At 42.0% G+C, this 26,116-nt stretch overlaps 1 protein-coding gene across 1 annotated transcript in view; it reads left to right on the top strand.

Moving 5' to 3' along the window:
- bsnb (bassoon (presynaptic cytomatrix protein) b) overlaps positions 1 to 24,680 on the top strand; it is a 66,931-nt gene extending 42,251 nt beyond the window's left edge. The window contains exons 4-12 of the mRNA XM_072452359.1: positions 12,095 to 12,958; positions 13,818 to 19,730; positions 20,416 to 22,459; positions 22,799 to 23,649; positions 23,844 to 23,952; positions 24,018 to 24,164; positions 24,252 to 24,317; positions 24,395 to 24,485; positions 24,601 to 24,680. Of these exons, the coding sequence (XP_072308460.1) occupies positions 12,095 to 12,958; positions 13,818 to 19,730; positions 20,416 to 22,459; positions 22,799 to 23,649; positions 23,844 to 23,952; positions 24,018 to 24,164; positions 24,252 to 24,292 (9,969 nt within the window). The 3' untranslated portion in view covers positions 24,293 to 24,317; positions 24,395 to 24,485; positions 24,601 to 24,680. The remainder of the gene's footprint in view (positions 1 to 12,094; positions 12,959 to 13,817; positions 19,731 to 20,415; positions 22,460 to 22,798; positions 23,650 to 23,843; positions 23,953 to 24,017; positions 24,165 to 24,251; positions 24,318 to 24,394; positions 24,486 to 24,600) is intronic.
- The last annotated feature ends 1,436 nt before the right edge of the window (positions 24,681 to 26,116 follow it).

Here is a 26,116-nt window from a genome sequence, read left to right as displayed (position 1 = left end):
GAATTAATAAAATAGTTATAATCAAAGTAAAAATGAAATTAAGTAAACTTGTGAAAGCCAAAGCTTTGCCTGGATGTTCCTCACTATGGCACTGAACTATCTTGCATTTAATCAAATCAAAGGGGTTGGAATTGCTAAAAAAAAAAAAGATCTGACCTGTAACTTGTCGTTGCATCATGCTTCCCTTCATGGAGCTAGTTCAATTCCTGGCAAATGCAATAACATCTCCATGAAGACAAGTAGCAGACACCACAGAAAAGTACCTCCCATAACTCAGTTACATGTAAAAATGTGTTTTGGAGGTTACAATATGCTTTTATTTGAATTTGCTTCTGTGCACCACGGGCAAGTGTTCATTTTTCAGGTGATGTCTTTGAACTCGACCTCGACCCATCCCAGAACCAAGGCTGCTCCTGTAGCAATATCACCCCTTTGATGAATTACCATCTGAGCTGCACAGTGGCCATATTGAACTTGAATTACTCGTTCATTTCTTCTATTTTCTGCTGCCCTTCTTATCCCACCTTATGAGCCACTGTGCTTTGAAGCCTATACAAGGGGGCTTAATCACCTCTTCAGAAGTCATCATCTTCATGGTCTGGTTGCTATGCTAACTGCTCTGCTCATGGGCTAGTCCGGGCTAGTCCGCAGTGATGTGTCCATCTCAATGTGAGAAGAGCAGCGGTAGTTTGAGCAAGCGGCCCTCCTCTCCAACTAGGCCTCATCACATCACTTCAGCCTCCTCATCTCCAGCATGCACCACCTCAGGCATTCAATATTCCCTAATGCTTGTATTAGTACAGTATGGGTTATGCCCTCTACAAACACAAAACATTTGTCAAAGGGACAAGGGGCAGGATACTTGAATCATGAAAATAGATAGAAACAGGAATGGCGAGTTCATTACGGAGCCCACAAAAATCCATTTGCATATTTAGAAAAATAAGTATCACCTGAACTAATGCAGCAGAGTGTCTGGAGCGTCTGATCTGAAGTGAGGTGGGCCCACCAATGGGCCCTCAGAGTTTTTCTTATTTATTTATTTATTCCTTTTTGTCCACATGTGATAAAAAGAAACTATCATGCTGTTGTTAGGCTACATAACTTAAAATATATGAAATCTCAAATTGTCATCGCTGTAGCCTATTTATGTCCAACTGTTTGTAGTGCTGTTTGTCACTGTTAGAAATAAGGAGCAAAACACTGCATAATTTGCCCATTGTTTCCAAATGGATCTTACTAATAATAATACGCCACCACACCACTAGCCCGCCACCGGCCCGCCACCGCCCCGCAAGAAGAGGGCTAACGCGCCTCAATTTTCCTCCTTTTATTACACTTAATGCCGAATCCGTGGCGCTATTAGACCTTCTCCCCTTTGCTTTACAAATAGGGGCATTATTGTGTACTGTAAATTTCAATATTTTGGGAAAAGTTTGAGGCTGTGCCGCACAATGATCATCATTTTTTATAGAAAACTTTGGATAACTTTTAATGCTCCACTCCTGAAGATGAGTCTCACCAAATGTCAGGTTAATTGGGTTAACACCCTAGGACGAGTTAGTAAAAGTATAAAGTGTAAGGATGTTAAATTTCAGAGATGTGGTGATTTTCTCGTTGGAATAACATGGGTGGTCTCTGTCATCTCTACGGCTGACAAAATGCATTTTCCTGGTTTGGACATTTTTTTACTTCCTGTTTAAGATGTGGTATAGTCTATATTTTTTGTGTTGATTTACCCTCGTGAAGTTGTGATTGTAATGATTATGGTTGTGTCCAGAGTAATCCTAGTTGTGAGAGTCATGTCTGCTGCTTTAAGACCAGAACGGCAGTAGAAAAATACAGCCTGACAACTTTTTCACTCAGGCAGAAAGGCCCTCCCACGTCTTCCTTCAGTGAAAATGCTCACCAGAAGACTGCTTCAAGTGGAGCTTTGGTTGGGACAGAAAATCATAAACAGGTTAAATGTTCACAACGGCTACAAAAGTAATATTATTTAAAGTCTACTATATAGCAACAAAGGAGGACAAGGAGGACACTTCCTCCTTTTATACATTTTCTTTCATTGATTGTGTTACTAAATATTCTGTTGCTGTTTGTGTTTTGTATTGACAGGGTGCTCGTGTAATAAAGTTGTGTTTTTTCCCTTTATAAATAAATAAAATAATAATAAATAATAATATTAATATATCTGCACATATTTGTATATACTGGGAAATGAATATTGTTGATAGAAGTTCTGATTTCTGTGATTGTTAGCACAGGCCAACTGCTGAGTGTTGATAACATTGATGGTGCAGGTAGAAGATGGAATGTCGAAGGATAGAGAGGTGAATGACACACAGCAAATTGACTTAAGCTGGATTCAAGCCAAGGTCACAATCATTTTATGTAGTACATGTCGCTACAGGTCAGCCGCAGAAGCTCTGTGGCAGGGTCAGGAGAATCAAAAATACAATTATGAAAAATGACTTTTATGGGGGTTTGTAAATGATGTGTAAGGCAGTTCTTTGGCTGCCTTACACATCATTTCTGGAGGAAAACATGTGCAGATTTGTTAAGTGCAGAAGCTTAGGACGTACCCTTCATCTGAGTTTTGTTGTTAAAACTTGCAACAATGACAATGACATGCCTTAAATGGAAGTTAAGGCCTAAGACACAGTGGTAAGCGACATAATCACTACCATAAAAAGTTGAATTTGACTTTGTCCCATTATTTTTCCACCCACACCAATGTTCTGTCTATTTACGTATAATACTCCGATAAAAGTGGAAACATGCATACAAGGGACAGCGGCAATAAACCACCTGACTAACACTTAGCCACCTTCAACATTATATATCCACTAACTGTGTGCAAATTAACTTGTGACTCTGCAATAAGGTTCAACTTCAGTAGGTCATTCTCTCTAAGATAAATGTGAGCAACACTGGATGTCTCGGGCAGTCATAGATTACCCTCTCAGGAGCATTATGAGCTGACAGCGCTGTGTAAATGCTTTGATTTTGCCAGATGTGTGCTTTTGACTTTTGTTTTGACTTTGTTATGCCTTGTTTTTAGGAGGTATTTTTCTTTCTCTATGGCAATTGCACTCTTTCATCCCTGTTTTCATCCCCAGCAAATTACCTCTTGCGCCAACGTCTTCTGTTTGATGCCGCTGCCAGCCGTACTGTCGGACAAATGCATTCATTCAGCTAAATCTCATTGAGCTGCTGTGGAATTCGCAGTCTCATTATCCACCAGTCAGATGTTAATCAAATCCTGTTAAGGTGCACCAGTGTGAAATGGAGGGATGCAATAGTGTAATTAGGATGCAGCAAGGGTCTTTCATTTTATCCACAGGCTGTAGATGGGTTGACCAGTCCAAGTAGAAGAAGGGGACAAAGTAGTATAAAGCTAATGAGGATCAATGGACAGTTGCACATACAGCCAGTGGTGGAAGAAGAAATCAATTTGTTACTTATCACAATAAAAAAAAAATGCTTAAGTAAAAGTATTGAAGATCTTGTAAAAGATGAGCATAAGTATATAAGTATATATATAAGTATACTTTCAGAATTGTCAGAGTAAAATGTGGTTTTGATAAAGAAATATGCTGAGTAACCCAATTTTACTTAAAACGTTTTATTTACGGTTGCTCAAAGCTGGGTTAGGCACAATGTCACCATGAAGATGCTAAAAAATAATCAAACCAAATAGAGTACAATTTACTTTTCAGTCCAGTTATTGAAGCAGCTTCTTTGTCAAAGACTTGTTCTTGTTCATGTCTATACATTTTTCACTCTACTTTATTCTTAAATCTAAAACCAAAATACATGTTTGCTGGGTAAATTTTTCAAAAGGCCAGGTTCACCCCCTGGGTCTTGGATCAGGTTGCTGTTTTATAAGTTCTCTCCAGTGATTTCCTCCACACAGGGGGGCTTCTATAAACAGCACCTCTTTACTGCTGTGACACTCTGCACACTGTATCCAGAGGGCTCAGAGACAGGTCTCCAGAACGAAGGCCCGGCGGGATCATCTGTATGTGCAGCTATAGCCAGGGTCATTATTTATATCTTAGAACATCCTCATCACCAGCGGTCAGCTTTTGTGGGCCTGGCTAAAACATGGCACCCGTTGCTTCTGTTGAAACAAATGGGAGTTGACAGAATAAGTAAATAAAGGTCAGAATTCATGACCTGAGCTTGAGCAGCAGCCTCCGAGGGACAGCAGACACACACACTGTTGTCACATGACACACTGCTGTCTTGTAGCACTCTCTGTGGGAGGACCAGTGATCTGCACAGACACTATTAAAGCTAAAAGTGAAATGAGACAGAGGATCAGGGTTAAAAAAAGTTATCCAACAGCCATCAATGTCTGAGCATGCAGGTATCAGACACTGTCATCTGTGGGACTTCCAGATACAGACTGACAGAATGGTAATGGAAACCAACCAGACATTGTGGTGGTGGATAAACAGCAGAAGAAAGCTGTTGTGGTTGACATGGCAATACCAAGTGATGGCAACATCAGGAAAAAGGAACACGAGAAACTCGAGAAATGCCAAGGGCTCAGAGAAGAGCTGGAGAAGGCATGGAAGGTGAAGGCGAAAGTGGTGCCCGTGGTCATGGGAGCACTCAGGGCAGTGACCCCCAAACTGGAGGAGTGGCTACAACAGATCCCTGGAAACTAATCTCAGTCCAGAAAAGTGCAGTGCTAGGAACAGCAAAGAGACCACGCAGAACCCTCAAGCTCCCAGGCCTCTGGTAGAGGACCTGAGCTTAGAAAAACAGATGAGACCACCCGTGGAGGGTGAGATTTTTTAATGTATTTTTTAATGTATACACAGTCATAACGTTTAAATTAATTAAACAATTTAAATACAATATGGGGTGCACGGTGGCAAAGGCGGTTAGCGCTCTTGCCTCCCAAGAAGGACATCGTGGGTTCGATTCCCGGACCAGACCAACATCACATGATCTCTCTGGGTGGAGTCTGCATGTTCTCCCCGTGTTACCGTGGGTTCTCTCCGGGTTCTCCGGCTCCTCCCACCGTCCAAAGACATGCATGTGTTAGGTAAAATTGGCAACTCTAAATTGGGTCCAGGTGTTGAAAATTAGCATATTCTGCTACATACACTTAAAACTTTGCATCTGGTTCTTCCAATGCTATGTCCTAAAATAATAAAATAAATAAAAAATCTTGTCAAATTTAGTAAAAATCTTTTCATCATGTTACTTTTGTGTCCTAAACAACTACTCGATCAATCAAAAGAATAATTCCTAATCTAATTGATTAGCAAAATGATTACAAAATGATTAAAAAAAAAAAAAAAAGAGAGATCAAAAGTATGCTGGTGTGGGCTTTTGTCGGTTTCGGGTTTGATCTAAAATAGCCAACTTACCCGAAGGTTAGGGTCATAATACAATTTTACAATGTCATGACATGATTTCTGGCCATGTTTCAGATTTTTACTGGGACTTTTATTCTGTCTGGGATCCCATTGGCCCCATTTAATTTGATATTTAGGTAGCACCGTCATTAAAGATATATATTTTTGGGGCTCAACATTAGAGCTTACTGAGTTCTAATTTATGATACCAGATGGGCATGTTTATTCTTGTTTTACATCTTGATTTTCGTGATTTCCAACGATTCTCGTCCTTCAGCTCGCTTAATGTTACGATAACAACGTGAAATATTAATAGCTTATAATATATTATAATTGGTATCTATTTGTTCTAAATTCTCTATGAACATTGTATTATTACATTTGTGGGAAGTTCTTACATTTGCAGGACCTGGACCCACGAAATTTGATTATTACATTTGTGGTGGTAAATGACTATTATGTTTGTGGGAAATTAATAGTTTATGTGTTTATTACATTACATTTAATAACGTTTGGAGGAGTTTTTAGGTTGGTATCATTACATTTGCGGGGCTAACATACCTGAATATCAAAACCTGTATGACTGCTGTTCAGCAGTCATACACTGAGCAAGCGCCACTTGCGAACTTGCTCAGTGGATGATCCTTCATTTCCTCTCTAATCCACAGTCCTGCACACGTGTCCCCATTGAAGGAGTAGACCCGTGGGATTGCCCTACATACCTGCTTACTCTTACTGCCCGCTTTCATCTCAGTGACACACAACAGCTCGTCCCGGGACACTGGGATATGTGCCCAGCTCTCCACTGCGCTTTTGGCACACTCCATGTTGTAATATGAATAATGCTGATGGTTAGATTTTGTAACATCACTGCATCGAGCACCACTTTGCACTGTGAGTATGTGTTAGTAATTAGATAATAGCAGCAGTACATTCGCTTGCATTTAGCGGCAGCAGCAGTATTGACCAGGTGTTTCCCTATTGCAGAGGTCCTCCCACGCTCACCTCACTGTCAACGGCTCACACATGCTTGCTTGGCATCATTCCTGTGTGCACTCGGTCATTAATAATATAGGCTGACCCGGTGGCTCCCTAACCTTCACTGCTGACAAATTTTCCTGACCTGTGCTGTTGTATGCCTCATTAGAGCTTCTGAAGAGCTGCAAATGTTGGACTGTGGTAGTCTTTTGCTGCTGTTGTCATGTACTTTCTATTTAACCCCTTGCTACAGCTGACGGTTTGGTACTCTGAAAGTTAGATAGAAATACCTTTATTTAGATGATAATCAAATGTTTGGAATACTGGTATTTAAAATAAAGAATATACTGTAGAACTCTAATTCTTTAATACAATTCAAATGTGATTTGGTTAGTTTAAATGGCCATATTTTCACACTAAGTTGGTGTATATATTGTATGTGTTTTCTGGTAAAGAATTAAAATTAAACTCGAAACATTTAATTATAACTAATAATTGGTACGTTATTTATTTATTTTACAATATTGCTGACCAGTTATGGCCATGCAGTTTATAACACTGGATTGGAAAAAAGGGATCAAATTAGCACATTAGCACAATGTTACATGGATAAAATCATCATTGATGTCTAGTGTAGTATCATTTTATACTGAAAATGGTCCACATTCCAATTTCTTTTTTGTGGAATATTTCATTGTCAAATCAAATCAAATCAATTTATTTTTGTAAGGCCCAAAATCACAACAACAGTTGCCTCTGAGGGCCACAGGGAGAAATGAATCAACAATGTCTGTGGTGGCGATGAAGTCAGACAATGTCTGTGGTGGCGAGGGACGATGTCCCAGGGTCCTCTGTCCTTAGACTCTCCTTCTCGGCCAGGAAAAACTACAACTACATGTACATGTGAATTTATCAATGAAACTGAAATCAACCAGCCCTCCAAATTTGCCTCTTTAATCTTAGTAATAGCATGATGGAGCTTCTGAAAAAAGATAGTAAATCATCTTAGTGGTGCGTTTAATGACAGGTGACATTTCTGGATCTCTGCTTGTGGTCTTCCTCTGACCGTGCTGTCATGTGGGAGGAAAGGCTCTCACTGTGCTTGACTGACAGACAACACTACAAATAGGTTTTCGATTTGGTCACATACTGTAGTACATTGTTGATGAACTGCAAATGTGAGACAGAAAATAAAACAGTTAAGTGCTTAAGGTTAAAGTTGCAGTCCATTCGACAAAAGATTGTTTAAAAAGTTCACAGATAACAGTCTGTTCTTGATTAACATTCTGTTCCTTCATGCTATTGTGTGGGTGTGTGCTCCCATGGGTCTTTCAAATTCTCCACTCTTTGGCTCCCTCTATTGGCAGCTTTGTAGCACACCTTTGGTTAATTAATGGTCACAGATTTTAATAACATATCTTTTATAGAATTAATTTATATCTTGATGTTGGACCGGTTTCAGAGCACTGTGAGATCTTGACAGGATAATAAAGTCCATTGGGACAATCTCTCTCCAGCTATACAGTATATAGGCTATCCCATGATTCCTTATTAAGCTATGTGGACCATTGATGTAGACCTACTTTTCACTGAATTTGTTTAGAAAAAAAGGTCATAGGAAGTAGAAATTGCAACACTTTTACAATCATTATGCTAGAATAACTAATCTAAAGAACATGCTGTATTGCTTCTGTATTTTATGCTGTCGCACTGTGTTTTATGCTGTCGGCACCCATATACCAACAACATTTACAAAGAAACAAGAAAGTCAGTAAGCTGCAGGTGTCCACGTTGTAAAAATAGATATTTACCCACGCCGGTTGTCTTTTGAATCGTGGGTCTCGCTGCAATGAGACTCATTTCTCAGTGAATATTAGTTGGTTTGTAATACAACACACAGCATTTGAAGCTTAACAAACAGAAAACACATCACAGCAACTAAAAATAAATTTGAGCCATCAGGTTGCCCATAATATAAAAAGTAAAAATGGTTGGAATATATTGGAGCCTTGTTATATGCGCTCCTGTCTTATTTCATTTACAGATATTTAAATTCTACTTGATGCATAGGTAAAGAAAGCCCACTGAAATACAAGCGTCTTATTTTGAAATTTTATCCTGGAATCTTTTAACTTAGGACACATTGGTAATTTTTGAGGAATAGACCATTTCTGAATAGAGTACAACTAAATATGAACCAAATTAGGATTCATTATATAATTCCAATTACATTGTCAGATTGGCCTACTTTAGGTGAAAACAACATGAGGCCATTTTGTCTGTCCCCTCTTGTGAATAACATATAGAAACACTACATGAGAACTACTACTTTTTCATCATACGGATTAAGACAGATATGTTAAAATTAATAAATAAAAAAAGTCTGGATTAGGTGACTAAATGCAACTTTTTGTTCACAAGCTGAAAAAGGCAGACATCGCCAAAAGAAAAGAATATAGGGTTTTGCCAGACTATTGAACACAATATTGAATGCTTTTATTTATTTTTTGTCATTTGCCAATCTAATCCATTTTGGCTTGTCTAGTGTGTTATTGGTTTATGCTTGCTCTGATATGATACAAGTAGACATCCTGTCAGTGATCAGGCCTTTTATTTGTCACTGGTCTCTATGATACCAGCATCAGTTTGTGTGACCTTTACCCCAGCACTAACCAGCAGTGCTCAATCTCATTATTTTGAGAAGGAAATGGCGACAAGATGGAGTTATAGACATCCATATTATATAACCACTTTTAAGAACCTGCCCAACACTCTTCACCTGCTTTTTGAACACTCCTCCAGGACATTGTCAAAATAAACAGACACACAACACTTCTGACAAACAGCTTGTTTGTTCAAATGCTAGCTTTTTGATGCAAACGGAGCTGTTCCAGTTAGCTACACTCATCATGTTCAAATCAAATCAAATCAATTTATTTTTGTAAGGCCCAAAATCACAACAACAGTTGCCTCTGAGGGCCACAGGGAGAAATGAATCAACAATGTCTGTGGTGGCGATGAAGTCAGACAATGTCTGTGGTGGCGAGGGAGTCAGACAATGTCTGTGGTGGCGAGGGACGATGTCCCAGGGTCCTCTGTCCTTAGACTCTCCTTCTCGGCCAGGAAAAACTACAAAAAAACATCTTTGGGAAAAAAGCGTAGAAACCTGGAGGAGTTCCAGTGAAGGAGAGATCCGACTCTCACAGACGGACAGACGGACACGAGGAGACTGGAGCTGGACCCACTCTTCAGGCAGATGAGGGACCGACTGAGGCGAACTGGACCCACTCTTCAGATGAGGGACCGACTGAGGCGAACTGGACCCACTCTTCAGATGAGGGACCGACTGAGTCGAGCTGGACCCACTCTTCAGATGAGGGACCGACTGAGTCGAGCTGGACCCACTCTTCAGGCAGATGAGGGACCGTCGGAGGCGAGCTGGGCCCACTGTTAATGTTAACAGATGGATTTGGAAATGTGCAAGAATTAATATCTTACCCAAGAGCACAGACGCAAACCTTTCTGAAAATGAATAGTCTGCATTAGAAATAGAGTAAAGTGGCATGTTAAACACTGATTCCCAATATAAACAGTTAAACTAAGACTAAAAAAGATGTTCAAGTAGATATACCAATAAATGTTCTGCTTACATGTATGGTTAACTGCTTTAATTAGTAACTAAGTGTTAAAAAAAATATTGTTCTATGTTGTAAAGTACATTAATCAAGTGTGTGTGTCTTTGTTTGCCATGTTTCTTTGCCCATAGTTGAGATAGAGTCAAGTGAGTTGATTGGTTGTACTGTATGTATAGTAAAATGTTATTGTGTGAAATATAAAATAAGTCTATTTTCTTGCATAGAGAGAAAATCAAACCATTATTGTTCGAATATTTTATCACAAGTATGAACTGATGTAAGATCATACAAATCGCACTTTGTAATATTTTTTATCAGTTGGAAGAATCAGACGGGATTATTAATAGAAAGATTCCATAAGGAGATGTCTTGTCACAAGTTCAGATCAGAGTCAGGCTTAATAGCAGTGTTAAATCTCCACCGATGTTACTGCTGACAAAATAAACCCCTGAACATGTTTCGTCTGTACACTGGTGCCATAGTCCGAGCACAGTCAGCCTTGAGCAGTAACAGGAGCAGTCGTAGGGTGCAACGTTTTTTATTAAGCATTCATATCAGGTTCTGATTGCCATGCTTTTGTTGCGCAAGAACATTTGGTGAAGCATTCCTTGGCAAACAGATAAGTGTTTGTGTATTTGCAATCATATATTATGCACCAATTTGAATTGGTCACCAAGCAACACATCTGATCTTGTGCTTGTATTAAAAAAAGAAGAAAAAAAAGCCACCTTTATAAAAATATAGTCAAGAAAATGGAATGAAATAAATGCCTACTTAATATGTGTTGCTTAAGTGAGGACTGGTGGTTGTGATTCATTGAGTGATTGTTGCAGTGAAAGCAGGATACAGAATGGCCCAGAGGTGCAGGGAGGGTCCTCTTTTACATGGACAACACCACAGCCTCTTCACATTGTGAATGTGGAGTTGCTGCGCGCTGTACAAGCTTAAGTACTCTTCGTGAATAATTTGCTACTCCCAGCTCTGCTTTGACCTCATCGCTCTCTCCCCATCACCCACTGTGAGATGTTATGCTGATTCAGGAGTACTCCCCACATCGCTAAAGCAAAATATAAGAAACATTTGTGTGTTTATCCTCGACTTACAAAAATGTAAATAAAACACTAACCAATTAGTTATATATAAAGTCAAAGTCAAGTTAAGAAACAGTAATATTCAACATCCTAAATATTCTTTTAATTCAGGTAAAGATTATAAAATGGTAAAATAGTGCTGCCTTGTGGTCATGTGGTCTATGCAGCAGCACATCTGCCAGGCTCTGTGCTAGTCAATTCCTGACTCTGACAATTTTGCTGCTTTTCCCCTCCATTTTATGCTATACTGTCCTAGCCAATTAATATATATATTTAAAGTTCATGTAAGTCATCTATAATTCTAAGTTTAATTTCAGTAGAATCTCATGTCCCATATGAACCACCTTAATAGTAGCATATCTTGGAGAGGGTGAAAAGTGTCTTGTGGTGCTATAAACACTCTGGAAACTGGTTAGAGACAGACTTTTTTCCATTTGAAAGAATGGCACAGATGGCCATTTCAGAGACTACACCTGTTTATATATAGCTCCTCAGTGAAGCACTTGATAGAGATAAAAACAAAGCAAGTCTGTCTGTTTGGCAGCATAATGGCTCCACCAGCATGTCACTGTCCCTTGTGAGAAAGGTTTATTGAGTTTTGGTTCAAAAGGTGAGAAATAACTAAAAAATACAATTATTACATTGTTTTCCTCATTAGATTTGTCTACTAGCAGCAAATTGCATTTCTGTATTTTATATTTTATATTGTGCATCAGAAGATGGCAACACTTTGGATGTATAATGTTTTACTCTTTTGTGTACTTAATATAAGGAATACATATGATGATGATGATGATGATGATATATTGTTATTTTAAAATAAAATATTGAATAATATTGCCTTCCACATGGGAAGCTTCTGCATCAGTTTTGTCTAGGCTACTGAGCTCAAAAATCACTTTCATGGTTTTAAACAATGGAAACATGCAACACAGTCTGACAGACCGTTTTAAAATTACAACTTAAAATAACTTTTTGTCTCACTAATATTGATCTGTCATAATTTGTGTTTCAGAAGAAAGAATGGCTCTGCTTGAACTGCCAGACGCAGAGGGCACTCTCAGGAAGTTTGGGAGATCTTCCTACGCCTGTTCCACAGCCGATGGGGTCACCACGACATCCTGCTCCAGCCAATCAACATCCACCTGTGAAGCAAATCCCCACTCAGGCCTCAGGGCTTAGGCCCACAGCTCCTCACCAACAGAAAGCTCCGGGTCACCAAGTAAGTGCCCCACAGACTAAGGGGTCCAGCCAAGTCTCCTCTCAGAGTAAAGCTTCTCCTCAATCTAAACCTTCTTCCCTGCCCCCCGCCCAGACCAAGGGCACAACACAGACCCTCACCCAGACCAAGGGCACAACACAGCCCCCCGCCCAGACCAAGGGCACAACACAGCCCCCCGCCCAGACCAAGGGCACAACACAGCCCCCCGCCCAGACCAAGGGCACAACACAGGCTCCCACCCAGACCAAGGGCACAACACAATCCCCTGCTCAGAGTAAGGGAACTTCACAGCCCCCTTCTCAGAGTAAAACTCCAGACCAAGTTAAAGCCCAGCCCACTTCTCAAGTGAAAGGCCCAGGCCCAGCTAAAGGTCCAGCTAAGGCTCCTGCTCAGCCCTCTGGTGCAAAGGCTTCCCCTGCCTCTGGGAAAGTGGCTCCTCAGAAGACAGCTCCATACAAAACTACCCCTGCTCAGTCCAAAACCACATGCAATAGTCAAACCCGTAAACCTCCCCAGGGTCAGGAGAAGACTACTAAAGCCAGTAGTAAACCCTCAAAAGAAGATGTCAAGACTCCACCAAAGAAGACAATGGCAGAGCCAGTCACTTCACCAAAAGACACCAAAATTGATGAAGATACACAGATGTCAAGACACCAAGTGAGCTACCGGCAAATATCACCTGTCGATTCATCCTTTTGATTGTTTGTCTTTTTTTTTTTTATAGTCTTTTTTTACACTTTTGTGCAAAAACGTTTTTTTTTTTGCTCACATTCTCTGAGAGTTTTTATTTTTGTTTTCATTTAATTGCCATCACCACCATCATCATCATCATCATCATCAATCTTCACTTAACTTGAAAAAAAAAAGTTTGTGAAATATAGTTTATTTTTTGTCTGTTCAGCGTGACTCCACTCCACATGATGACTTTTGAAGCATTCATAGCATGGTCACTTTTCTAAAATGGTTCAAAGAATCTGATGGAGAATGCATGCACCCAAAAATGTATCTTTTTGTAAATGTCTTGAATGTTACATTCAATTTATGTATATTAACCACTTAAAGGTTTACTCATTCTTAGAGTTAAATAAAAAGATGTTGACTTATGTGTTCTTAGACTTAACAAATAATAAATAAATAATGTGATTGATTTTGCTTTTAAGTGGTTGGAAGTGTATATGATATTCAATTTTGTGATGAATCTTGTCTTGATCAGTAGTTCTCTTTTTTTTTCTGTAAAACTATTATTTACATATCAGTTCAGTTCAGTTTCAGTTCAGTCTATCTAGTTTCAGTCACATCACACTTCATCACATCACACAGATGTGATGAAGTGATTTGAGTGACCAAAACAGTCAGAAGCACGCTTGTGTGCCTAATATGCATCCATTTACATTATACAAGTTACCTTTTTAACGAAACACACTAAACACCGTTTATGGAAATTTGAGAACCACTGGTTAAGGGAATTGACCTTTTTTCTTTTCTAACACAGTTTTTCTTTTTTCTTCTTTTTCAGGACTACACTAAATCAAGTACACAGAGTTTGAGTGACACGGGCTACTCTTCAGATGGCATCTCTGGCTCCCTGGGTGAGATCACGGGCCGAATCCAGGAGGAAGGCATTAAACTCAATGCCTCAGTGCCCTCAGATATCACCAAACTGGAGAGCTCTATGAAGCCTTTACTGGAGCCAGAGATGAAGAACAGGCCCCACTCCCTATCTGTGGGAGACTACAGTCCAGAAGATGATGGAGCGAGAGATGAATCAGAAGATGACCTAAGCTGCAAACTTCGACATGATTATGTGGAAGACAGCAGTGAAAGTGGTCTCTCGCCGCTACCAGTCAGACAGAAGAAGTCACACAAAGACCTTACTGATGAAGAATACATGAGGAGGCAAATCATGGAGATGAGTGCTGATGAAGATGAAACGGAAGAATATGGAACGCAGAAAGCCAAAAGAATCCACAAAAGCAGTGCTGATCAGGGTAAAGAGCGACGAAAATTATCTCACCAGTCAAACAGCTTTGAAGATGACCCCAAGGCAGCAGAAGCTAGGACAGAGGAAGACGGTTTAATGGCTCAAGGCGGCCTCAGAAGATTCAAGACAATTGAGCTCAATAATACTAACAGTTATAACCATAGTGATATTGAAATTAGCACTGAGCATGACTTAAGAGAGCCAGAGCTTGAAATGGAAAGCCTGACTGGTTCGCCAGAGGAGAGGTCCAAGGGAGACTATTCATCCACTCTGCCTGCCACTACACCCAGCTACACCTCTGGGACCTCCCCCACATCTGTATCTTCAATGGAGGATGACAGTGACAGCAGTCCAAGTCGTAGAGCAAGACTAGAGGAGGCAAAGCAGCAGAGAAAGGCAAGACACCGCTCCCATGGTCCATTGCTCCCCACTATTGAAGACTCATCTGAAGAAGACGAGCTTAGGGAGGAGGAAGAACTTCTCAGAGAACAAGAACAAATGAGGGATTTAGAACAGCAAAGAATCAGGAGTACAGCTCGGAAAGCCAAACGAGACAAGGAGGAGCTGCGGGCACAGAGACGCAGGGAAAGATCTAAAACTCCTCCCAGTAACCTCTCTCCAATTGAGGATGCATCACCAACAGAAGAGTTACGACAAGCTGCTGAGATGGAAGAACTTCACCGATCCTCATGTTCTGAATACTCCCCTTCAATGGACTCTGAGGCTGAGGGCTTTGAGGTGATTGCTGGAAAGAGGTATACATCTGGTAATGAGTACAACCTTCCAACTTTAACAACACTCTACTCACCCACAGAAAAGACTGCAGTGTCACCACCAGATAAAACGCTCAAAAGTGCTGAAGAGGTCTATGAAGAGATGATGAGAAAAGCTCAGTTTATGCAAAGACAAGGGCAAACGATTCACCAGAAAGGAACTGAAAGCAAGTTCACTCTCGAACCTGGTGGTGCATTAACTCCGGGCTCCAGTCCTACACAGATTTCAGCTCCAGTCTCATTCTCCTCAACAGACCCTAGAATCCCAGCCGGACAGCTGTCAAAAGAAACACAAAACCGGATAATGACTCAAAGTGCCAAAATCGAAGGTGTTGTTGGAGTGTCCACAACAAAAGTTCAACCCTCCACGACAAGACAAAGTGGTCCACAAAGGGCTGCACAAACAGCACCAGAACCTGCCTCATCTTCCCTCACCTCCAAGGTCTTCTCCCTATTCAAAGGTCCCAGTCCTCCCATATCGCCCACTACTTCCCCAGCCCAAAGCCCAACACATGCACCATCTGTCCGGCCTTTGAGTGGCAGACAGTTGCCCTCAGTGCCTGGTTGCCCTTCAGCTGCAGCAACACAATCACCTCAAAGAGCAATGTCACCAAGGCTTGCCCGCCAGCAGTCCTCTCAGGAGTCTCCAGTAATGGTCATAACATTGGCTTCTGAAACAACCAGCTCTGCCAGGCCACAGACTGTAAATTCTTCCACTTCTCCATTGTCATCCCCTACACAAGCCAATTATAAAACCTTGTATAGCACTCATCTTCCACCCACAGGCTCTTCTAAACATTCAGTAAATGTTGGCATTAGCACTATAAATGATCGTGAATCAACTTCAATGGAAAACGTTGCATGCTCTTCAAGTTCAAATGTGGTGGATCTGAGAGCCCCAATACGGTCTGCTCCAATCATAATGACGGATCAGGGAATGGACTTGACATCTTTAGCTTCTGATACAAGGCGATACTCTGGAGGAGTGGAACAGCCTTCTGGTCGACATACTGCTGTACAGCCTCTTATTATGAATTTAAACGCACAAGAACAGCCATATGTTTCAGTATCTACACCTACAACTGTTAGTGTTACTGTGGCCGGTGTTGTGTTCATGTCCCCATCAAAGACACCAGTTATATATGGAGATCCTTTGCAAAATCGTGTTGACTTGGGGCAAGGTGTTGGCTCAGCTGTATGTTTGAGTCAAAGTAAATCCCCAATCACTGACCCATCTATACCTAAAATCGATGCTTGCCTTGAGAATCTAGGTCTACAACAACAGCAGTTACAGTTACAGCAACAAAAACTCCTTCAACAGCAACAACTTCTGGAACAACAGCTTCAGCAACACCAACATCACACTTCCTTTGCTCGGTACAATTTAGCAAATCAAGTACCACCAGTGATAATGACAAAAGATCTTGTAGTGAGTCAAACAGGTAGTGGTCAAACGGTAGAGAAAGTAAGTGCCATAACTAGACCAACAATCCCACATTCAGTGTCTGGAGCTGTAACCACGGCTCCCCAAGAAATCTATGGTGGAGTTGCCTTAGAACTGAAAAACAAGCCAACAGCAATAAACCTGTCCACCGGAAAATCTCATGTCATGATGGTACAACTTGATGAGGGCGGTGCATCACAAAGTACCACAATTGCTCAACTAATAAAGCAAGAAGAGCCCCCTCCCCAGGTCTTGGATCTCACTGGGCAGCTTAAACCAGAGAACCAAGCAGCCTGTTGTGATGTTGTTTACAAGTTACCATTTGCTGGCTCCTGCTCAGGAACATTTGGGCAAAACACAGCAGACAAAAATCCTGCCCATACCCCTAATCAATCACCTATACATTTAAGTATAGGCCAGCAACAACAGCAAGTTTCAACAGCAATGACAGAAGAACACAAAACATATCAACCACCTGTACTTGCCCTGGCTAGAATTCAACCCTCCATGTCTGATACCAACTTACCTTCAATGACAGATGGCAGTCAACACCCAGGTAGGGTGCAAGGAGGGGCAGCAGTTGATCTTACGGGCATGAATCAGCCATATGACAGTGGATACCTTGGCATGGGTGCACAATATGGCTCCTTCACAGACTTGCGTCAAGATTATTCAACCTCCTCTCTACCACTTCGCAGATATGGCTCTTTGTCTAATATCAGTTCTGATTATAACTACAATGCACAAAACCTATCTGGGTCCCAGGACTCAAATCTTGCCCAATACAGTGCCACAACTGCACGAGAGATAAGTCGCATGTGTGCCGCTCTTAATACAGCAGACCACATGGGAAGATACAGACACAGCACTGAATTGGTCCCATATGGAGTAGGACGAGGTGGTTCCTTAGGAAGATTAAATCTCCAGCAGAGTTTGGCATCAATAAGAGCCACTCTATTATACGGGCCAGATGGAAGACCAACACCAAATAGCCAAGCCCTAACAAATTTGATTAATGCTAGACAAGCAAGTCTATGTGCAATGTACCCAGCAGCTGTAAGAGGTGGTGATGGTATGATGTATTCCACCATTAACACCCCTATAGCTTCTACATTGCCTATTACCACCCAGCCAGCCCCCGTCATCCGGACCATGTCCGGAGGCATATACCGACCATACCCTGCAGGTGTAACTGCAGTACCACTGGCTAGCCTCACAAGGTTACCTCAAGTAACTCCTAGAATGCCTAATCCCACGCAAGGACAATATTTTAACCAGTATACATCATCAGCTACTCCAGAAGCTATTACAAATACCATGCCTCAAGAAACACCAATGTACCTTGGAAAACAGTCAACACCAGACACTACCAAAATAAATGCACCAGTTTCACCTTCTCCACCTGCAGCCCACAGAGTACACAAAGTTTCATCCCCTGGTCTCCAGGCTACAGCTGATCAACAGGCAACTCACCTTACCTCTCATGCAGCTCCTCTTGTAGCTCAGGGCCAACCTGCTTCAATCCAACCAGTTCAAACAGAACCACTATCTTTGACACAGTGTCAAGTTCCATCTACAAGTGAACAAACAAGCCAGCCTCAAATAGCAGCCACTGGTACTCCAACTAATAAACTTTCTCCTCCTGCTGAAATACCAAAAGGAAAGGAGGATGAGAAAATGAGTCAACAGCAAGAGCATATACTGCAGCTAGAGCGAGAACGAGTTGAACTGGAGAAATTACGCCAGCAGCGGTTACACGAGGAACTTGAAAGAGATCGCGTGGAGCTTCAGAGGCACAGAGAAAAAGAACAGTTAATTGTTCAGCGTGAAATTCAAGAACTTCAAACAATCAAACAACAAGTATTGCAGCAGCAGCAATCAGAGCGTGAAACACAACTCATTATGCAAAGAGAACAACTGGCACAGCAGCGTATGCAGCTTGAACAAATCCAGTCCTTGCAGCATCAGCTCCAGCAGCAGCTGGAGGAGCAGAAACGGCAAAAGACCGCCGCTGTGGAAACTGCTGCTGCTGTTGCTGCAGCGGAGGCAGCAGCAGCCTCTGCAGCTGCTGCTGCAGCAGCCACATCGGCACAAGGAGCCCTACAAGGAGTTGTTGGAGGGGCACCGCATGGTTTTATTATTTGTGATCACACTGGCAGAGTCATTCAACAAGAAGGTCAGAGTGTTCAGTTTTGGCAAGATGGTCAGGTGGTGCAAGCATTAGTTGCTGGTCGGCCAATTCAAACTTCTGCATCTGAAATGTCACTAAGAAGCAGTGACAAACAAGTTGACTCAAAGCTTATGAGAAAACAAAATTCTATGCCTCGACTTAGGGATGGTACAGAGGAGGACTCTGTTAAGAAGATAACTGACAGTTGTGTACAAACAGATGATGAAGACGGAGAGGATAGATTTATGAACCGGCGTAGACGAACAAGGCGCATCGCAGACTGCAGTGTTCAAACGGATGAAGAGGACCAAGGAGACTGGGATCAACAACCAGTAAGGCGAAGGCGATCACGAGCATCAAAGCACTCTGAATCCAGCATGGAAAGTAAATCTGTTTCTTCCAGTATAGCTATTCAGACCACAAACGATTCCTCATGTCAAACTGAAGCAGACCAGCTTGGCAGGATTTCTCCTGCAATCCATATTACAATGGCAGAGACATCAAAAGTTGACCTTTTACATTATATAGCTGCTCCCGAGAGAACACACAAAGGAGAAAGTTTGGCTTGTCAAACGGAGCCAGAATCACAGTCTCAGGGTGTAGTTGCACCTCAGCTCAGTGTACCTACAACCATCAGTCCCTACTCCACAAGCCTCCACATGGTTGGAGCAAACACAGCTGAAGCGGCCTCTCCAAGACTCCAAGGGGTGGCAACATTTGAGAGGAGAAAGCCGGACCCTCTGGACATCAGCTATCAACAGCATGATGCACGTCAGCCACCCAAGTCTCCCCAGGTACTCTACTCACCAGTGTCTCCTCTGTCTCCACATCGTATGTTGGAGACCACATTTGCATCGCAGGAGAAACTCAACAAGGCCCACGTCACTCCTCAGCAGAAAGCCTTTACAACGGAATCACCCCAGCGCCATCAGTCACTACCAAGACCCATTAAAAGTGTACAGCGGTCCATGTCAGATCCCAAACCTCTCAGCCCCACATCAGAAGATCCAACCAAGAACAGATTTTCTCCATACCATCAACAAGCATTGTCCAACAGTCAGGTAAGAACTGAGAATAACTATATTAACTACACAAAATACATCGGTGTAATCCCTCATTCGTCCAGGCGTGTTCCATAGTAGAAAAAGCTTCAGTTGTAGTCATCTGGACTCAGTTAGAAAAAATAGACGTTTCGACTCTCATCCAAGAGTCATTGTCAATAAAAGAATTTAGGTCGAGAACTCCGATATTTATACTATTCTGTGGTAAGTCCAGCCCATTGGGAGGCGCCTTCCTAAAGAGGAAAGAGTTGTTTGTTTCAACAGAAACTTACCCTCTAGGTATCTACTGAGCCTATTCAACCCTTTAATGGGCTAAAGGGGAGACTAATAGCCCATTAAAGGGTTGAATAGGCTCGGTAGAATTGCGTGAATTGTGAGTTTAATATAACTTAAATATCTATAATATAAAAATACACTTTTCTGTATAAATAGTTTTTGCATGGACTCCAGTTGTTTGCATTTTGGGTCAGATACATGGAAATACTTGATAGTTTTGACAACCAAGAATTTCTTTAGTCGACTACAGCCCTACTTTTATTAATTTATTGTCAATCAACTACTCTATGTTCAGTAAATAAGCCAACTGTTGTGTGTGCACTGTGCACTGTACAGTGCACACACAACAGTGTGCAGTAATAACTTACTCAATGTACATAATGCAGACTGTCTGCGCCTTTCTCAACAGATGGTCTCTCTGCAGCAGCAGCAGAACGCTCTGATGAAGAAAGTGAAGAGAACTCTCCCCAGTCCGCCTCCAGAGGAGAGCCCACTGCCTATTGTCACTCCAGCACAAATGTACAGCTCCCCTAGCATGTCCCAGAGAGTTCTGCCACGCTCTGCCCAGGGGGTTATTAAAGCTGGGCTACTACATGAGCTCAAAGCAGTAGAGCAAGAGTCATCCAAGCTTCGTAAGCAACAGGCCGAACTGGAGGAAGAAGAAAAAGAAATTGATGCCAAGCTCCGTTGTTTGGAGCTTGGCATAACACAGCGCAAAGAAACAATGGTAAAGGATAGGGAAAGAAGGGAGCTGGCTTATCTTAGATGTATGGGTGATGCTCGAGACTACATGTCGGACAGTGAGCTCAATAACCTGAGGATGGCTGCTGCAACTGGAACTTTTGATCCTAATGGCCTTCTGACTAGACCCAGCACAGCACCACTCAGCCAGTTTACTAATGACCCCAATGCAACTTCCCAGTATTCCTCAACATCCTCTTACATGTCGTACCCCTATTCTCAAAGTCAGTCGTCAGTTCAGCCACCAGCCTCTGCCTATGGGTTCCAAACTCATCCTTATCCAACTTCAGCTCCCCAACCTGGAACGTTTCAACCCCATCCCCCTACAGGACCACTGTATCCAAATCAAGCAGGTTATTCCTCCCGTGGCTATGGTCAGTCTTCGTATCATACAGATCTTGGTATGCAGCAACATAACCACCAGGGATTCCATCCTTCTGGCCAACCAATGCCTGGTCAAAGCCTTCCTTATCCAAGTAGTCCCTTCCAACCTGGTCTCCCTTACCAACAACAAGCTGACATTCTTACTGTTCATCAAAGACCCCGACAGACATCTTTGGCTGATCTAGAGCAAAAACACCCCACTAACTATGAAGTGATCAGTAACCCTGCAGTGTCAGTGGCCACATCTGCACCTGACAGCAGCTATGGCTCTATGTACAGTAATGCTTATGGACAATACCGCCCCCCTGAGCCTGGCCTGGTTCACTCTAATGAAAATCCAATGAACACATATGGCACAGATGGGATGTACACTTCCAATCTGGAGCAGAATATTCCTCGAAACTATGTTATGATAGATGACATAAGTGAATTGACAAAAGACAATACTGGTCAAACTACTGATGCACTTGGACATCCCACGGGTGTACGTTATCGTTCTGAGAATGGTCCTGCTTATGGAAGGCCTGAAGAGGAGACCCTGGATGCTTATGGCAGACCAACAGGTACTGCTGATAGTCGTACCAGTACAACAGTAAGTGGGAGCTCCTCCTATTACTATGATGACTATAAACATGGAACAAGAGGTGGCTCTGGAAGCCATAAAACAACACCCAAGAATCTCACCCCTGGAGTTTCTTCAAAAAGAAGTAAGCACAGAAAACAAGGAATGGAACAGAAGATTTCTAAATTCTCCCCAATAGAAGAAGCGCGAGATGTTGAATCTGATCTAGCTTCTTACACCATGACAACATCAACAGGAGGCAGCTGTACAGTAGTGACCAGGTCCAAGAAAGGGCAGGAAGATGGTACTTATGGGAAAAGGCATTCTTATGATCAGCAGAAATACTATGGGACAAGTCGAGAGGGACTGGAGGAGGAGGATCACATGTACACAGCTGGAAGGTCCAGGTCCACTGGGTATGGTATGGACAAGATTTCATCAAGAGATAGCGCAGGCCACAGAAGTAAATCCTATGAAAGAGATGCAATGGAGCGCTCTCAAAGAAGCAGTCGTAGTGGAAGACCTCCAATGCGTAGCCAAAATTCAGAAGAGGAAAGTCCTCTCAGTCCTGTAGGGAAACCTGTTGGCATAGGCAGGAGCTCTGCTGCAGCTGATGCCTATGACGCTAGAAACCAGTATGGTTCGAGCCATTCACTGCCAGATGTTCAAGACCATCACAAAAAAGATCTTCCTAGAAGTCATGTCTATAAACCTGATGATCCTTACCTTGTAGATGACATGCACTGTGCAGTTTCTGACAGTGAAGGTAACTGGTGCTAATTCGTTTATCCTGCCTCGTGCCATCTGTGACAACACTGCATGCCAAATGTACAGTATTAAGAAGCATAAATATCTCTTTCTTTCTTCAACTATTTTTTTTTGCATTTATTGTGTATTATGATTTTGTGGATTACTTTTTATAACTAAAAACAGCAACATCTTTTTTACTATTTTGCATGCTATTTGTATAGAAGTTTGCCTGTTCACATAGTGATGTGCTTGGCTCTACAATCTGCATGGTTTCCAATATGCATGCCTTCAATCTGCATGCTAATCCTACCCTATACAAAAAGACTGACTGTTGATATTTTGTTTGATTTAAAAGCCTATCATTTGGGCCAAGAGGAGACGGACTGGTTTGAGAAACCACGAGAAGCACGCTCAAAACATCATGGCAGTAGTGGACATTCATCCACAGGTAGACGCGGTAAGCACACCTACCATGACTATGATGAACCCCCTGAGGAATATGGTCCAGATGAACACAACCAACAGCGCCACACTTCGACACGGGAACATCGTCATCACAGCGGCAGCTCTGGGAGACACAGCTCATCCCGCCACACGTCAGAGGATCCCAGGTCATCCCGTTCTTCCCGAACCCACACCAAAGATCCATCTGCCCGCGTTGAAGGCAGGACCTCTTCAGGGGTGCAGAGGAGGGCCCACCCAGACTCCCGTACCTCCACCGGAAGCCCACGAAACTCAGGCGACTTTTCACGAGATTCACCCACAGGACATCATCATGGGAGGGGGCAAAGAACACAAGGAGACCGTCCACCATCCAGGAGACAAGACCCCAATGCACCAGGGCCCAAGGAACAGCATCCACAGCAGCAGACAGCTCCAGGTCAGCAGCGGGCTGGACCGCAGGCTGGTAGACATCCTGGACCTGAATCAACAGATGGCACACCACCACCACAACAGAGCGCCCAACAACAACAACAACAACAACAACAACAACAACAACAGCAACAGCAACAACAACAACTACAACAACAACAACAGCAACAACAACCGCAACAACAGCAGCAGCAACAGCCCCCGATGCAGCACGGACGGACAATGGCCACTGCAGGACCAGGAGGAGCACAACAACCCAAACCTACACCAGCCTCAGCTCCAGGGAGGCAACCTGGCATTGGAATGGCAACAGGACCACCAACTTCCACTGCGGTAATACAAATATGAGAAAGATCTTGTAAAAATAATTTAGTTCATGTATAAAACCTATCCAAAGATGATGTGTAATTTACACACACCTAAACTATAAATGTTTATATACATGAATCAGGAAATCTTAGACACAAAAAATAATTTTAAATGAAAATTTTAAAGTTGCCATCTTTGAAGTTTTTAATCGATTTCAGACCAAAATGGATTCTACTCTCCCACCGAGCGTAATAGGTTCTAAAACGATGATGGGCCCACCAGCACCACAGCCAACCAAGATAGCTACTCCTCCTCTAACAGGCATTGGTACGTTTTGTTTGTCTGTTAACATGTAGTTGATTTTGATGAACTGATTGCAATGTTCTTTACAGGCTCCAAAGCTGCTCCGGTTGGCATTGGCAGTAAACCTGGAGGTATTGGCATTGCTGCGGCAGGACAGGCTCCAGCCGAAGGAGATAATGTCCTGACTAAGATCTTGCAAGGAGGGGCCGCAGAGCAGGCTGGGAAACTAGGGGATGGTAGGACCATAATTATTGTAGCAACAAGAAAAAGCAATCTATTGTAATTTGTAATTGTGGTTTGATTTTGTTTTCTTTTTTATCTAGCCTTGTCTGGCCTTGGAAAGAAGTTCACTTCTTTGTGGTGAAGTGAATAGTTAAAGGCAAGTGACTGTATGTTTATGTTTAGCTTTTCTGAAATATATTTTGAAAGGGATACTAACAGTTGACCATTCATGCTTTCTTTTCAGCATATTCAATAACATGAACACCGACTTTGTACTGGAAAAACCTTAAAAATTATAATCTCAAGCATCAAGTTAAATACTTCTGAATTCATCAGTGAGTGTGCATATATGAAATTGTTTTATTCAAAATATACCTTAGAGTTCATGTCAAATTAGTTGAACAACATCAACAGCTGGCATTATTTCTCTATTACCTTTGTATTGAACAGAGCTGGAATCAAGAATTCCCCTGACAATGGAAACAATTGAAGATAATTAAATCATTTGACAACATCAGCAGAGAAGCCAACAGACTAAAAGGTAAGTGGACCTTATGTAATTCTAATTTAAGTATTTATTTTAGCATTTTAAACAGTGAGAAATGCAAATGAAAGTGGGCAATGAGAAATGGGTACAGTGCTCTGTCAGATCCTCTGTCCTCTGTGGTTATTTGATTAGGCATGACATTTTGGCTTGTCAGATGTCATCATTATGAACTCAACTCTCTTAGTCTTAGTCCTCTAATGAAAATAAGATATACATTATTTATGAAGCAAATCAGTTCAACCTAGTGAGTATTTTTTCTTATACCTTCCTTGCTTTAGTTCATGAACCTTGCACTAAACATCAACGCTAAGATCAACACAGTTTGCATTTAGACTTCACACATAATCTGGGGCAAGCTGTGTGCTATAATTAGCATGGAGCTTTAACTATAGTTTAGCTTTAATTTCACATGTGAAGACTAGTAGCGACAGCTCACGGCATGGACAGAATCATGACTCAGGGTCAGCATCATCCTTCATTACATGGTACAATAAACCAACTCATTCTGTTCAATGATGCACACGCACACAGCAGCCATAGACAGCCTATCTAAGAGCATTGCCCTGTATCACAACTCATTTAATATTGAGTTGATGATGCCCACAGTTACATGACGCTACTCTGGTCTTGTGACTCTTGATTGAAATCAAGCAGCACGTCTTGGTCAGTCGAGGGATTCCCTGGAGTAATGTGCAGCTAAACCCGATTTAAAGTGGAAGGTTGTCCTGCTCAGCTTAGTGGATTACTGCCAGGGTGCTTGGATTGACAACTGTGAGTAAGTGGAGCAGGGTCTGCTCTCACTTTGAAAGTTAAGCCAGCTTCCATTAATAAACATGTATATTTAATGTATTCTGTAAATGTATACATTTCCTGCATTTGTTGAGAAGATAATACATGTAATACATTTTAATAAAATGTCTTTCTCTCTGTCTCTAACAGTGCTGTATGGCAAGAGTCTTCAACTTGAGGCAGAGCACATTAGGAAAGTGCTCAGCCGTGCATGATCTTTTTTGCCAAAGGGTACCTTATTATGCCCTCTACTGGAATATATGGGGATTGTACATCTGTCAAGGGGACTGGATAGCAGCTTGAGGTTTTCTGAAGATATAATAACAATTTTATGGGTTTTTCCATTACTACTAAGACATCCCACACCTGCAACAGGTGTATAACGGCAATGAAGACAAAGCCTGGCATCACTTCATGAATGCTTGGTTTTACTGATCTCTACGGTACATTCCATTTAAGGGGAAAAATCTCTTTTTGAATGTTGTCCTTTCTGTTTTTTTCTGTAAATGCATTGTGTAAATGTGGATATCAGGATGCACGCACAAATGAGAGACTGAAAGTATTGTTACTTTTTTCATCTCTGAGATGCCACTAGTTATTAGTTGTAGGTTTGGGGGAAGGGATTACTAC

Source organism: Eucyclogobius newberryi, unplaced genomic scaffold (genome assembly GCF_026437365.1).
Source record: "Eucyclogobius newberryi isolate DKJ021-1_F unplaced genomic scaffold, fEucNew1.0.hap1 SCAF_19, whole genome shotgun sequence".
Taxonomy (NCBI): Eukaryota; Metazoa; Chordata; class Actinopteri; order Gobiiformes; family Gobiidae; genus Eucyclogobius; species Eucyclogobius newberryi.
Note: the sequence above shows the minus strand (reverse complement) of the source record. Positions and strands in the feature narration are given on the sequence as shown.